Genomic DNA, 11,731 nt, shown 5'->3' on the forward strand with positions numbered 1-11,731 from the left:
TTTGAAGGGAACACTATCCTTTAAGATGCACTTTATTCCATTTTAAAAACAACAGGATCAGCTGTAATTTAGATGCCACTAACGTTCATCTTTTCCCACTGAAGATGTGGGACTGTTTCCTTGTGGCGAATTTGTTAAAATGTGGAATGTATACTTTAAATAAGGACACTAAGAGAAATTACAGGTTGCCTGGATATGGCAGCTAAGCATAAATATCTTTAGAACCTCCTTCCAGAGCAGAAGTTTTTTCTGAAAAGCCCAAATGAGTAAGTTCCAAATTTTTTTCACAGAACTGGCTGGTTCACTGTGGGTTCAGAGTCATTTGTCTACATCCCTGGAGAAGAGCAGTGAGCCCCGCTAACTTCCCAAGGAGACAGCCGTGCACACGGCTCCCCGCCACCACTGCCGAGACACGTTCAGAGGGCCGCACGCATGCCACTAAAGATTAGGGTCAAAACACTGAAAATAATTCTGTATTAGAAACTTGACTATTGTTAAGTCTCTTCTTTTTGGAAGTCATACTGGGCTGGTTAAATGCTCCAATTCCACTCTTATTAACAATTAGGAAGCAGAAGAACATTCGGGAGTTTACGCTGGAGGGTTAGTTACTACAGCACTGACTCCTGGTGGGCTGTGTGGGCTCGGTGAGGTCTACTCCTCTTCCTCTGGTAGAATTTGCTCCTGGATTCTGTGGTTCATTCTTTGGCAACTTTTTAGCTGAGGGATAAATTATCAAACACAATCAGAATAGCTGTATTTAACTGTTTATATAGATTCATTTCACAATACTAGAAAAGGTTATACTTTATTTCATAATTGCTGCTGCTGCTAAGTCACTTCAGTCGTGTCCGACTCTGTGCGACCCCATGGACGGCAGCCCACCAGGCTCCCCCGTCCCTGGGATTCTCCAGGCAAGAACTCTGGAGTGGGTTGCCATTTCCTTCTCCTCATAATCACTAGTACTCCTGTTATTTAAAGGAAATCTGAAGTTATAAAGATAATAGCAGCCACCATGTTCATAACCAAGAAGCTCAGCTCCAGGACTTCCTTGGGGGTCCAGTGGTTAAGATTCCGAGCTCCCAATGCAGGGGCACGGATTTGATTCCTGGCTGCAGAACTAAGATCCCACAAACCGCATGAGGCAGCCAAAACCCAAAACAGACAAGCTCAGCTCCGCCCGTCGGCACTCTCTGGACAGCCACACACTTTCCAGAACAAGTCAGGACAGAAAACACTGTCCGCTCAGTAGAATGTGTCTGCTACTGAGCAAATTATTACCCTAAATCATAAGAGACTGAGTCTCCTATTTTCTTCCTCGCTTATATACCTTCTACCTTCCAACGGTTATCCTCTGGCTTATTTTATCTTGTGGCTGATAAAGAATCCTAATCTGATTCATCAATAGCTCTGCCTGATATAAATGGACTTGATTCTGAAGGCACTATCTCAAAAAACCATTTTCCAATGTTGAGCCAGAAAAGCATGGCTGGCCACATTTGGACAAACCCCACAACTGCAGTTACATGTAGCGTCAGCTTTGCTAATTCTCCGCAGTGTGGGTCCCACTGATGAGAAAACTACCTGCCAGAAGCAGTCGGCTTGGGTCTCAAGGATCCTCGCATGCTGGGATTTATGAAGCACCTCTAAGAGCACTGACCGTTCCTGTCGCCTCAGGGATGGCCCACCTTGGCAAGAATCCAGCTCAGCCTGAGCCATGGCTTGGGTCACACAAAAGCCAAACAGGCTCTACTTGGAAATGTAAATGCCTAGGTGTGTCCTGGGCCTTTCACCCTTTGTTGTAACATTTCACAACAGCACTAACCATCTTTAGAATCCCGTGGGCCACTTCTCTAGCAATGGCTCCAGGAGTGGCAGGGTGGATGGTTAGCAAAAGGTTGCATTTCCAGTCAATGTATTTACAAACAAAGCCCCGCGAGGACAAAGGGGAGGCTGACGTTACAAACTTCATCATAATTAGCAACAAGTTGTTTTAGACTGAATGATCATTTCTCCCTTCAGCATACTTCTGCAAGGGCTTTTCAGAGAAGGCAATGGAACCCTACTCCAGTACTCTTGCCTGGAAAATCCCATGGATGGAGGAGCCTGGAAGGCTGCAGTCCATGGGGTCACGAAGAGTCGGACATGACTGAGACTTCACTTTCACGCATTGGAGAAGGAAATGGCAACCCACTCCAGTGTTCTTGCCTGGAGAATCCCAGGGACGGGGGAGCCTGGTGGGCTGCCGCCTATGGGGTCACACGGAGTCGGACACGACTGACGCGACTGAGCAGCAGCAGCAAGGGCTTTTTGTAATTAGATCTAAGTGAATAAGGGGCTGAAAGACATAAGCTGGAATGAGGAAACTTTAACTTATACTGGTTAATTTTTATTGTGTTAAGATAATCTAAAACATATCTTTGGGGAGTCTCAAAAGAAGTAGTCTCCTATCTTATTGAGTGCTGCAGCTCACCAATATGACCCTGAATCGATTAGGATTGTAAGAAGGTAAAAATCCTGAATGAAGTTAAGAAACATGTATAATGAAAAAAACCACTGAAGACCTTATCACATTAAAAGCAGATGATAAATTTATTGTAGACTCTCCCACTAAACAAGTGTACTCTACTTGGTAAGTCAGATCAGTCACTCAGTCGTGTCCGACTCTTTGCGACCCCATGAATCCCAGCACGCCAGGCCTCAAGTCATGAAAAGCGCAAATATGAGTTCATTGTGTGATTTATTTAAGGGACAAATGGAGAGATCACAATTCAATTTACACTTGGGAGTTTCTTTCAAGGGAAAAAAATTCTAATTTCAGAAATGTAAACAAAAGCTCTAATACACAGACTACTTTCTGACTGAAAAAAAAAAAATAACCTTATTAGCAAGCCTGAATAAAAGGTACAAATTAAATAAAGCCCATCTGGTGGAGTTTTAATAGCATCAGAAAGAAACGTTTAAAGTTCAGCCTGATTGGAGGGGCACATCATCTCTTAATTTCCTGTTATTAACTTTTCAGATGTGCTTTTGGGTGTGATTTGTTTCATTTATTAAAAAAGAAAAAAGGATATACTGTCACATAATCCCTCTTAACTATGCTAGTATTTCCCTAACAACCTGCAACCCTGAGTTTCTCAGGAAAATATTTTACATAGCAAATAGGCAAGGTTTTACTAAATGAAGCCACCATTAAACTCCCTCATCTAGGAAGAGAGTGTGACAGCATAGTGGCTCTCACTGGGTTTTCTTTAGCCTCTCAATCAGCTGTTAACTGGTTAATTTATGACTTCAATACCAGAGAAAATTAGGGATCCAGGACGTAGACACCCCAGGCGATAATCACTGCTGTGTACAGAGCTGCCGTAGGATGGCATGCGTGCTCGGCAGCAGACTGTGGGCGCCCTTCCCAGAGAGCTTGTGCCTTCAAACCACCAGCAGGCGGGGTGGTGTCAGTTACCCAGTTGTGTGCGACTCTCTGTGACCCCACGACTGCAGCCCTCCAGGCTCCTCTGTCCATGGGATTCTCTCCAGGCAAGAAGGCTGGAGTGGGTTGTCATTCCCTTCTCCAGAGGATCTTCCTGACCCAGGGATCGAGCCTGGGTCTCCTGCACTGCAGGCAGATTCTTTACCAGCTGAGCTACCAGGGAAGCCCCATACCAGAAGGCAAGGGTCAATAAAAATATTTTAATTGTTGTTACAAATAAGGGAAGCTTCCTTATTCCCACTAAACTTCATCACCTATAGTCAACAACTGCACAAGAGCGCATATCATTACTGACAGCTCTCAGAGGAAAGCCAAGGGCGCACTGCAGGGCCAGACGCCACGGAGGCGACAGAGACCGTGGGCGCTATTCTGCTCTCCTTCCTGGCCTCTGTGCCTCAAAGCTTTGAAATGTTCTCTGTTAAAGAATTTGCATTAAAACAATTTGTCAATCTGTATGTACAATGTACTTATCAGTGTTATACCTGTCAGTAATCAATGATTTAAAAAGAACTTGAAAAATAAAAACAATGCTCTGTTTAGGGCAAAGGAGAGAGGAGTTAATGATCAGTGAGAAAAAGCTCATTAAGACTGTATGTTGCACTGAAAACACTACTGAGCTTATCCCTCTTTTATATAAAAGTTATAATATAACCTAATACAAAAATGTATTTGTCCAAAATTTTCAGTGAAATCTTCAGAAAATCTACCTGCTCAAAGTTCAGGGTTTCAACTTACCTAGAAGAACCTTAACTAAACTGAAAGCACTGTAACCTAATGGTAATAAGTTTTCAAATTTAACAATATGCCTAACAAAGTAATGCTTCATGGAAAAAATCTAGCATAGTAGTATAATCATAAAAAAAAAAAAAAGAATTAATTTTTTTTTTTTTACAAAAAGAAGACTGTCAAACCAAATATGCCCCCAGTATAACTTGTTTTAACTATATTTACTGTGTGCAAAAAAAGCTAATCTTACCTATTGCCATGAATATTTCATTTACATTCATTGATGTTTTAGCTGATGTCTCCATAAATAATAAACTGTTATCATCCGCATAGGACTGTGCCTCCTGTTTGCGTAACAAAAAATGAGATAAATGAGATACTTTTACACATACTATTGCTATACCTCCCTTATTTTTGTTATTTAAAAAAACAGAAAAAAAATAAAAATAAAAAAATAAAAAAACAGGCTTCCTTAGTACAACTGTATAATAAGCAATTACTTATAGCTGAAACAAAGGTAAGGGTACTGCAGTTATAATTTCCTTTTCCTGCCTTAACTTCTCCCACCATCCCAGCCTGCTTCATCTGGTCTCCCATGAAACCTGCTCTCAGATGACGAGTCTGAGGGAGGTGGTAGTGTCGTCACTGAGCGGCGTTTGACTCTTTGCCACCCCCTGGACTGTAGCCCGCCAGGCTCCTCCGTCCATGGGACTTTGCAAGCAAGAACACTGGAGCGGGTTGCCATTTCCTTCTCTGGGAGAAAGGGGAGGCCATTCTGTTCTAAATACCGTAAAACTCTCTTTGATCTCTATGGCAATTTCATTTTACTTATGCTCATTATATGCAATGAAGACAAAGGGAAACCCAATATTGAACACTGACTTCCACCGCTAAATGGTACCCTGTATTTCTTTAATCCTGGATGACTTCCACAAGCACTATTTTGAGTGTGTCATGAGTCATCTTTGAAAATCTTGTTACTACTTCACAGTGCCATGCTTTACCGTTTACTTGTGTTATTGTTTTTGAGCCTCATAGCTGTTGTGAAGAACCATCAGTCATCTTTCCAATTTGATAAAAAAAATACAATGAAGCTCCTTTGAAATGCTATGTGACAGGGCCACTTCTGACTCTAATGTGACTGCTCTGCCTGCGCCTCTGTGCTGAGGAGGTGACGATCTCAGAAAGAGCAGCAGATGACACCATACCTCACAGGGTTGTTACAGAATTAAGGGAAGCCACACGTGCGCACGCTCAGTCACTACCTAACGGAGCAAGAACCAGTGCTCTTTCTCCCATGTGAATCACTCCAACACCAAATAAGAAAATTATCCCATCACTGATCATATATGCACTTAGTGACCACACTTCTCTGGTAGAGAAGCTAAAGAGCGAGAGGATGGGAGATTCTAAAAACGTCTAACTAGAGACAGCTGCTTTATTTTAAATGACTTTTGCAGCAAGGAACATTCTTAATTAGATATATTAGAAAACATGCAAACTGGATTTTTAAAAAACTTTTATTTTTGAAGACCCTCTTAAGAACAACTACACAGGTGCATGTGACTATGTGGGCATGCATTATGTGTGCTGATACATATATAGGTAAGTTGTTAAAAGTTAGGAAGGACACTGAAGTGTATATGAGGGTTGGAGGGATTAGGGTAGGAGGCAATCATTTTTTCCTTTATATACTTCCATACTGTTTGTGAACAAATTACTTCTTTTGTAACTGTTCAAGGTCAACAAAAATCTTTCAATCAGCTTATATATTACAATTAAATAAAGATATTTTAAAATTCTTTATTGTGAGTTTCTTTACACATATGTGTGAAGATTCTTGGATATATGTAAATTTTCTTTTTTAAAAAATTTTATACTGGAATATAGTTGATTAAAAATGCTGTGTTAGTTTCAGGTAGACAGCAAAGTGATTCAGCTACATGGATATACATGTATCCGTTCTTTTTCAGATTCTTTTCCCATTTAAGTTGTTACATTGAGCAGTGTATGCCACACAGTACGTCCTTGTTGGTTATCCATTTTTAGACACAGCAGTGTGTACCTGTCCATCCCCAACTCACTATTCCTCCCCTACTGCCCCGTAACCATTAAGTTCATTCTTTAGGTCAGTCTGTGAGTCTGAGATCTTATTATCATGAGATTTAATTACATAGTATACCACATGTCTAATTACAAAGCATACCACATACCATTTGTCTAAAATTTTCTATCATTTGTATAGTTTTAAAATTCAAGTGTGGACACAGAAGAAAAATATGCACCCACAAGTTAAATTCAGCATACCTGAAAGTCGACAGCTCTTTTATTTGCCAGATCGGCCTTGTTTCCTGATAAAGCTATTACAATGTTAGGACTGGCTTGCCTCTGAAGCTCTTTAACCCAGTTTTTGGCTCTGGCAAAGGACTCCTGGGAACAAAGAAACAGCTATTTGGCACAGGCTCAAAGAATAAGGAGCGTCTTTGTGAGATGAGGCTTTAAAGACTGTCCAATGTGACTCTTGGAAAGATTCTTAGGACTATTGTATTACTGAGACACTTTCATGTTTTTTAAAATCAGCTTTTCTATTTCATAAAAGCTATTTCTATTTCTGCTTTGGCAGAAATGTCATACTTGGCTAACAAAGCTTTAAAAAAATCTCTTCTGTAACTGCAATTCTGAATACTAGAAAACGGAGATTCAAACAAGTTTCAGTGCAGAATGCACCTCTACTCACCTCGTTCGTGATGTCGTACACGACTATGGCGGCCTGGGCGCCTCTGTAGTACATGGGCGCCAGGCTGTGGTACCGCTCTTGGCCAGCCGTATCCCATATTTCAAATTTTACTGTCGTGTCGTCAAGACATACTGTTTGAGTTAGAAAAGCAGCTGAAAGAAGAAAATGTCTGCAGTAAGTTTATCATTGTTCTCCTAATATTTTAATTTTATAGAAAACACCGGCAAGATCCATGCTTCAAAGCTAAATTCATAAATGCTTGCATATAAAACCTTTGTAATAAAATCACAGATTGAAAGTGCCTCTTACATTCTTAAAAAGTATAATATTAAATAACTTTAATACAGCTCTTAAGCTGTTTTTACAAACTGTGAATTTAAAACCTTTAAATTGTAAAATGATTTAAGAAATACACTGTTGATAGTGCTGAAACAATGGGGGGTGGTGGATGAGCAGGCCCGAAACTGCATCTGCACTGACAGCAGCCCCCAACCTCCTCCGCTCCCTCGGGGCTCCTGGCACGCCCTGGGAGTTCAGTGTCAGCTCATCATCACTAAATCAGTGTATTTCTTGTATTATCCCATCAAAGCATTATGAGACTTTAATTTCTGTAATTACCTCAACCTAGACTTCAGTTATTAACAGACATTCAGCACCAACTCCTAGCTTTCATCCTTCACTTTATGGAGTTTTGGATTTGTACTTTTTCATCTGTTCTTTTCTCAGATTTTAATAAGAAAATAACATTTTACAATGATATTTTTGCTCTTAAAAAGATGGCTGATATATCTCACAAATAATTACTGTATCACTTATTTTCTGAGAATAATATGAAGTAAAATGTCTTTTATAAACAAGATTCTCCCAGCTCTAGAAATAAGCATCAGGAAAGACCACATGTATATTTATGAAAAACAAGAAACTGATTTGTAAGAGGTAAGTTATGAACAACTGAACTGTACTTCAAGGTACGGCTAACCCTAACCCTCACCTTTCAGGAGTAGTTAGCGGCACGAGAGGCCAACAAGACGACACCCAGCCGCTCCCCAGCGTGGGGGCCACAGGAGCACCCACAGTCCCCTCCTTCACGACCACGGTAACTAAACCCCGCTGCTCCATCATTCACACCAGTCGGTGTGTTTCTTCCTTTTCCTTTTAGCTCAAGGTGTATTCCATTCCTTCTCTGAAACTGGCATAGATTGAAGTTATAAAGTTTTCAAATACTCTGTCCTCCCATGTAAGAGATTATTCATTCCTGTAAATTGTAGCAGTTTATCTAGTGATGTCAATCTAAGAGATTTACTAGTTAATATCGCTATGCTGAATAAGTCTAATTTGATTTACATCGCATATATTAAATGTTACATACATTTTTCATGCTGTTTTTATTAGGTCAACTGACTGCTGTGATGGCTTTAGTACCAACAACTATAATCTCAATTTTGCAACCATCGTAATAGAAATGTCTATTTTCAGCTAAATTCTATTAATAGTTCTGTGAATTCTCACAAGTGGCTAGTCATATTTAAAATATACGCCAGTGAAAACTACTTTTACCATACAAAATCAGCAATAATATTTTAAAAAATTCTGTATGTACAATGAAGGATACCAAAAAAGCACTATGTCACTTTTTCACAGAGATGAAAAGTTCTCATGCACAATCAGTTTTAAAAACTTAAAAAAACTAAGTACTCCTTTTTAAATGAAAGGGATAAAAGGTAAGGAATGGATCACAAAATACAATCCCTTTCTCAAGGACAGTTTGATGCAACTTGAAAAAACTGGGTTATAATTTGCATTCAGACTTTTGTTGTCTCTGTTCCATAACCACAAAGTACAGTGATAACAAACAGATTCATTTACACTTTCATAAATCAACCCTAGGCTCAGGTAAAGAATTATGAATTATGCTGCCTTAAAGGAAATATAATCTGATTCTCCAACCAGTTAAAGATATCACAAAAGGCTACCAATCTTTTTTTATAAATGCATGTACAAAATGACAAAACACAGGAAAAACAAATTTCAGCTAATACATTAAAATAGTAACAACCCCATGACCAGGGAGTTTCTTTCAGAAATACAAAGCTATTACACCAATAGGATAAAAAAGAAAAATCAATATGTTATTTAAATAAACTATAAAAGGGCATCTGAGTCAATATTCCTAATATACACACAGAATTCTTCCTTAAAACAGATCAAGTGTCAATTTCATCCTTAAGCCTGAAACCAGCATTTTACTCAAAGCTCTTAGGCAATCTCTCTGAATTTAGAAGCCAGATATGAAAGTCAAGATCACAATTACGTAATATCACTTCAGATATTCTTATAATAAATAAGTAACAAATTATTAGAGACATTATTTGGAAGAAGCAAGAAGACTGAAATGAAAATCCAAAGACACCAGCTAAAATAAAGCAGATAGTAAGTTCTTTAAATTGGCTGGAAAAGATCAAGGTAATTGCCTTACAATATACAAGCAACGACCAGATTTTCAGTGGTATGCTGGGAGACGACTTGACCCTATGAAATGAGCAAAGAACAAGTCATCAGCTCACTCCGCACCGCTCTGGGAGCCTTCCTCTATCACACCCTTCCAGGAGGCCCGGGCTTTGTGCTCCCAGAGCTCCCTGTGCGGACACGTTTCATACTTTCTATAATTACTGATGTACAGGATCTTTTTTTCTCCTAGACTGAGAGTTCCTTAAGAAACGATCTCTATTCTTGTCCATACCCAGTATCTAATATAAATCTCAGTTCATATAAATATTCAAAAAGCTTGCTGAATTTCATAACAGGTATGTACAATTAGTCTTGACTATTTTGACTAATTACAGTTTCCAAATAGGAAAAAATAGGTATTTTAAAAGGCCTCTCTCAAGTTATCATGTAACCAACACAACCTCAAACTACCAACAAGATCTTTTTAACTTAGTAACACCATATTGTTAACACGGTATGTTAAAAAGAGCGTGATTTGGGGGGAGGAGAGAAAGACCAATATTAGAGGCCAGTGGAACGATGTGAGTACAGTCACAAACGTGAGAACTATTTAAAAGTGCTGTGGTGCCACAAGAGCAGAAATACGGGACTAAAATAGCCCAGTATTATAAACATTATATACTGCATGACCATCAAGATTTCCCCAAATCCTCAAGTTTTCAAGGACTAACGAAGGATTTAACTTTAGTCAACCCAGTATAGATGATATCTTCAAATCCTCAGTGCTTCGAAAAGGACATTACTAGTCATTTTTAAAGTTGTAAAAATAAATTCTAGCACTCAAAACATAAACTACTTACATCAATCCTGTAGCAACATTAACCAACCACCAACTTACCTGAATCTGCAAAACCACTTTAATTTATCCAAAACATCTATTTTCTTACTAAGAACCATCACTTTCTTAGACCTCTTCAGTTTTCTCTTCACTTCCATCACCAGCACTAGCAGTTGGGTTTCTTTTCGGGCCCGTATTTCACAAAGAAACAGCTTTTATCACTTCGAGAGTTACTGTGTACGCGACGACAGAGGAAAACAAAGCTGCGCTGAGATGCGGGTGCCTGCCTGTCTAACGGGCCCCTCTGAGCTGACACGATCAGTTCCTGTGGCAAGCTTGGCGGCAGGCGACACTGCAGCCTCCGCCACACTACAGATTACTGAGTGACAGAGCCTGGGGTCAGCTGAGAGCAGCGGAAACTGTGAATCTTAAATCTGCAAAACCCCAAAGCGTGTAATGTGTAAGACCCCGATAAATAATAAGCAAGAAGGGGACACTGCAATACGCTGGGTGAGGGAAGACCGTCCCCATCGCAGCACTAACCAAACGTTAACAACGAGTAAGAAAGAATTCAAACTACAGTGAGTCCACACGACTAAACAGAGGCCAAAAGAGAAAAAGCACAGAACCAGTTATCGCCCCAATCCTCAACTTACTGTTTTACCAAACTGACAGAAAAGAAATTACTTTATTAGAACTGACCCAAAATCCTTAGATCTATCAGATTTGATTATATAAAAATTAAGGTCTTTAGGTTTGTAATTAAAACGTGTCACACATTCAAAACACAGGGGCAAACACATGTAGAAAAATTTCTACAGTGGATGCTATGAGCTTGATTTTTAATATGTAGAAACCTCATGTAAATCTTAAGAAAACGTATACATCAAAGATAAACGTGTAACAAAATTCACAAAAGCCATATAACATAGAAAAAAATCAGTATCACTAGTAATCAACAAAATCATTCTCAGAGCAAAAACAGTTAAATTTTATCCCTTAACTAAGCAAAACTGAAAAATGAAACTAAAGCAAGAGCACAGCAAGGACTCACGCTCTGGTGGAGATGCTGAGTAACTGTTCTGGAAATAATTCTGCCAACATGTGGCAGAGCCACGAAACACTCTTAGTTGTTACTGTAACATCTCATGGACTCTCTAAAGATGGTATGGGAGCAAAGAGGGTAGGGAAAACACACCTTTTAGGTGTGAAGTATTAATGGCTAGCACACACATGAAAAGATGCTTAACATCACTCATTATCAGAGAAATGCAAATCAAAACCACAATGAGGTTCCATCTCACACCAGTCAGAATGGCTGCCATCAAAAAGTCTACAAGCAATAAATGCTGGAGAGGGTGTGGAGAAAAGGGAACCTCTTACACTGTTGGTGGAATGCAAACTAGTACAGCCACTATGGAGAACAGTATGGAGATTCCTTTAAAAACTGGAAATAGAACTGCCATATGACCCAGCAATCCCACTGCTGAGCATACAC

At 39.5% G+C, this 11,731-nt stretch overlaps 1 protein-coding gene across 1 annotated transcript in view; it reads right to left on the reverse strand.

Moving 5' to 3' along the window:
- RAB5A (RAB5A, member RAS oncogene family) overlaps window positions 1–11,731 on the reverse strand; it is a 30,197-nt gene continuing 18,466 nt past the window's right edge. Inside the window, exons 2-5 of the mRNA XM_010856708.1 lie at window positions 6,948–7,099; window positions 6,518–6,640; window positions 4,461–4,554; window positions 1–717 (exon numbers count right to left, since the gene is read on the reverse strand). Of these exons, the coding sequence (XP_010855010.1) occupies window positions 602–717; window positions 4,461–4,554; window positions 6,518–6,640; window positions 6,948–7,099 (485 nt within the window). The 3' untranslated portion in view covers window positions 1–601. The remainder of the gene's footprint in view (window positions 718–4,460; window positions 4,555–6,517; window positions 6,641–6,947; window positions 7,100–11,731) is intronic.

The sequence above is a fragment of the Bison bison genome, unplaced genomic scaffold, assembly GCF_000754665.1.
Source record: "Bison bison bison isolate TAMUID 2011002044 unplaced genomic scaffold, Bison_UMD1.0 scf7180017864374, whole genome shotgun sequence".
In the NCBI taxonomy this organism is placed as follows: domain Eukaryota; kingdom Metazoa; phylum Chordata; class Mammalia; order Artiodactyla; family Bovidae; genus Bison; species Bison bison.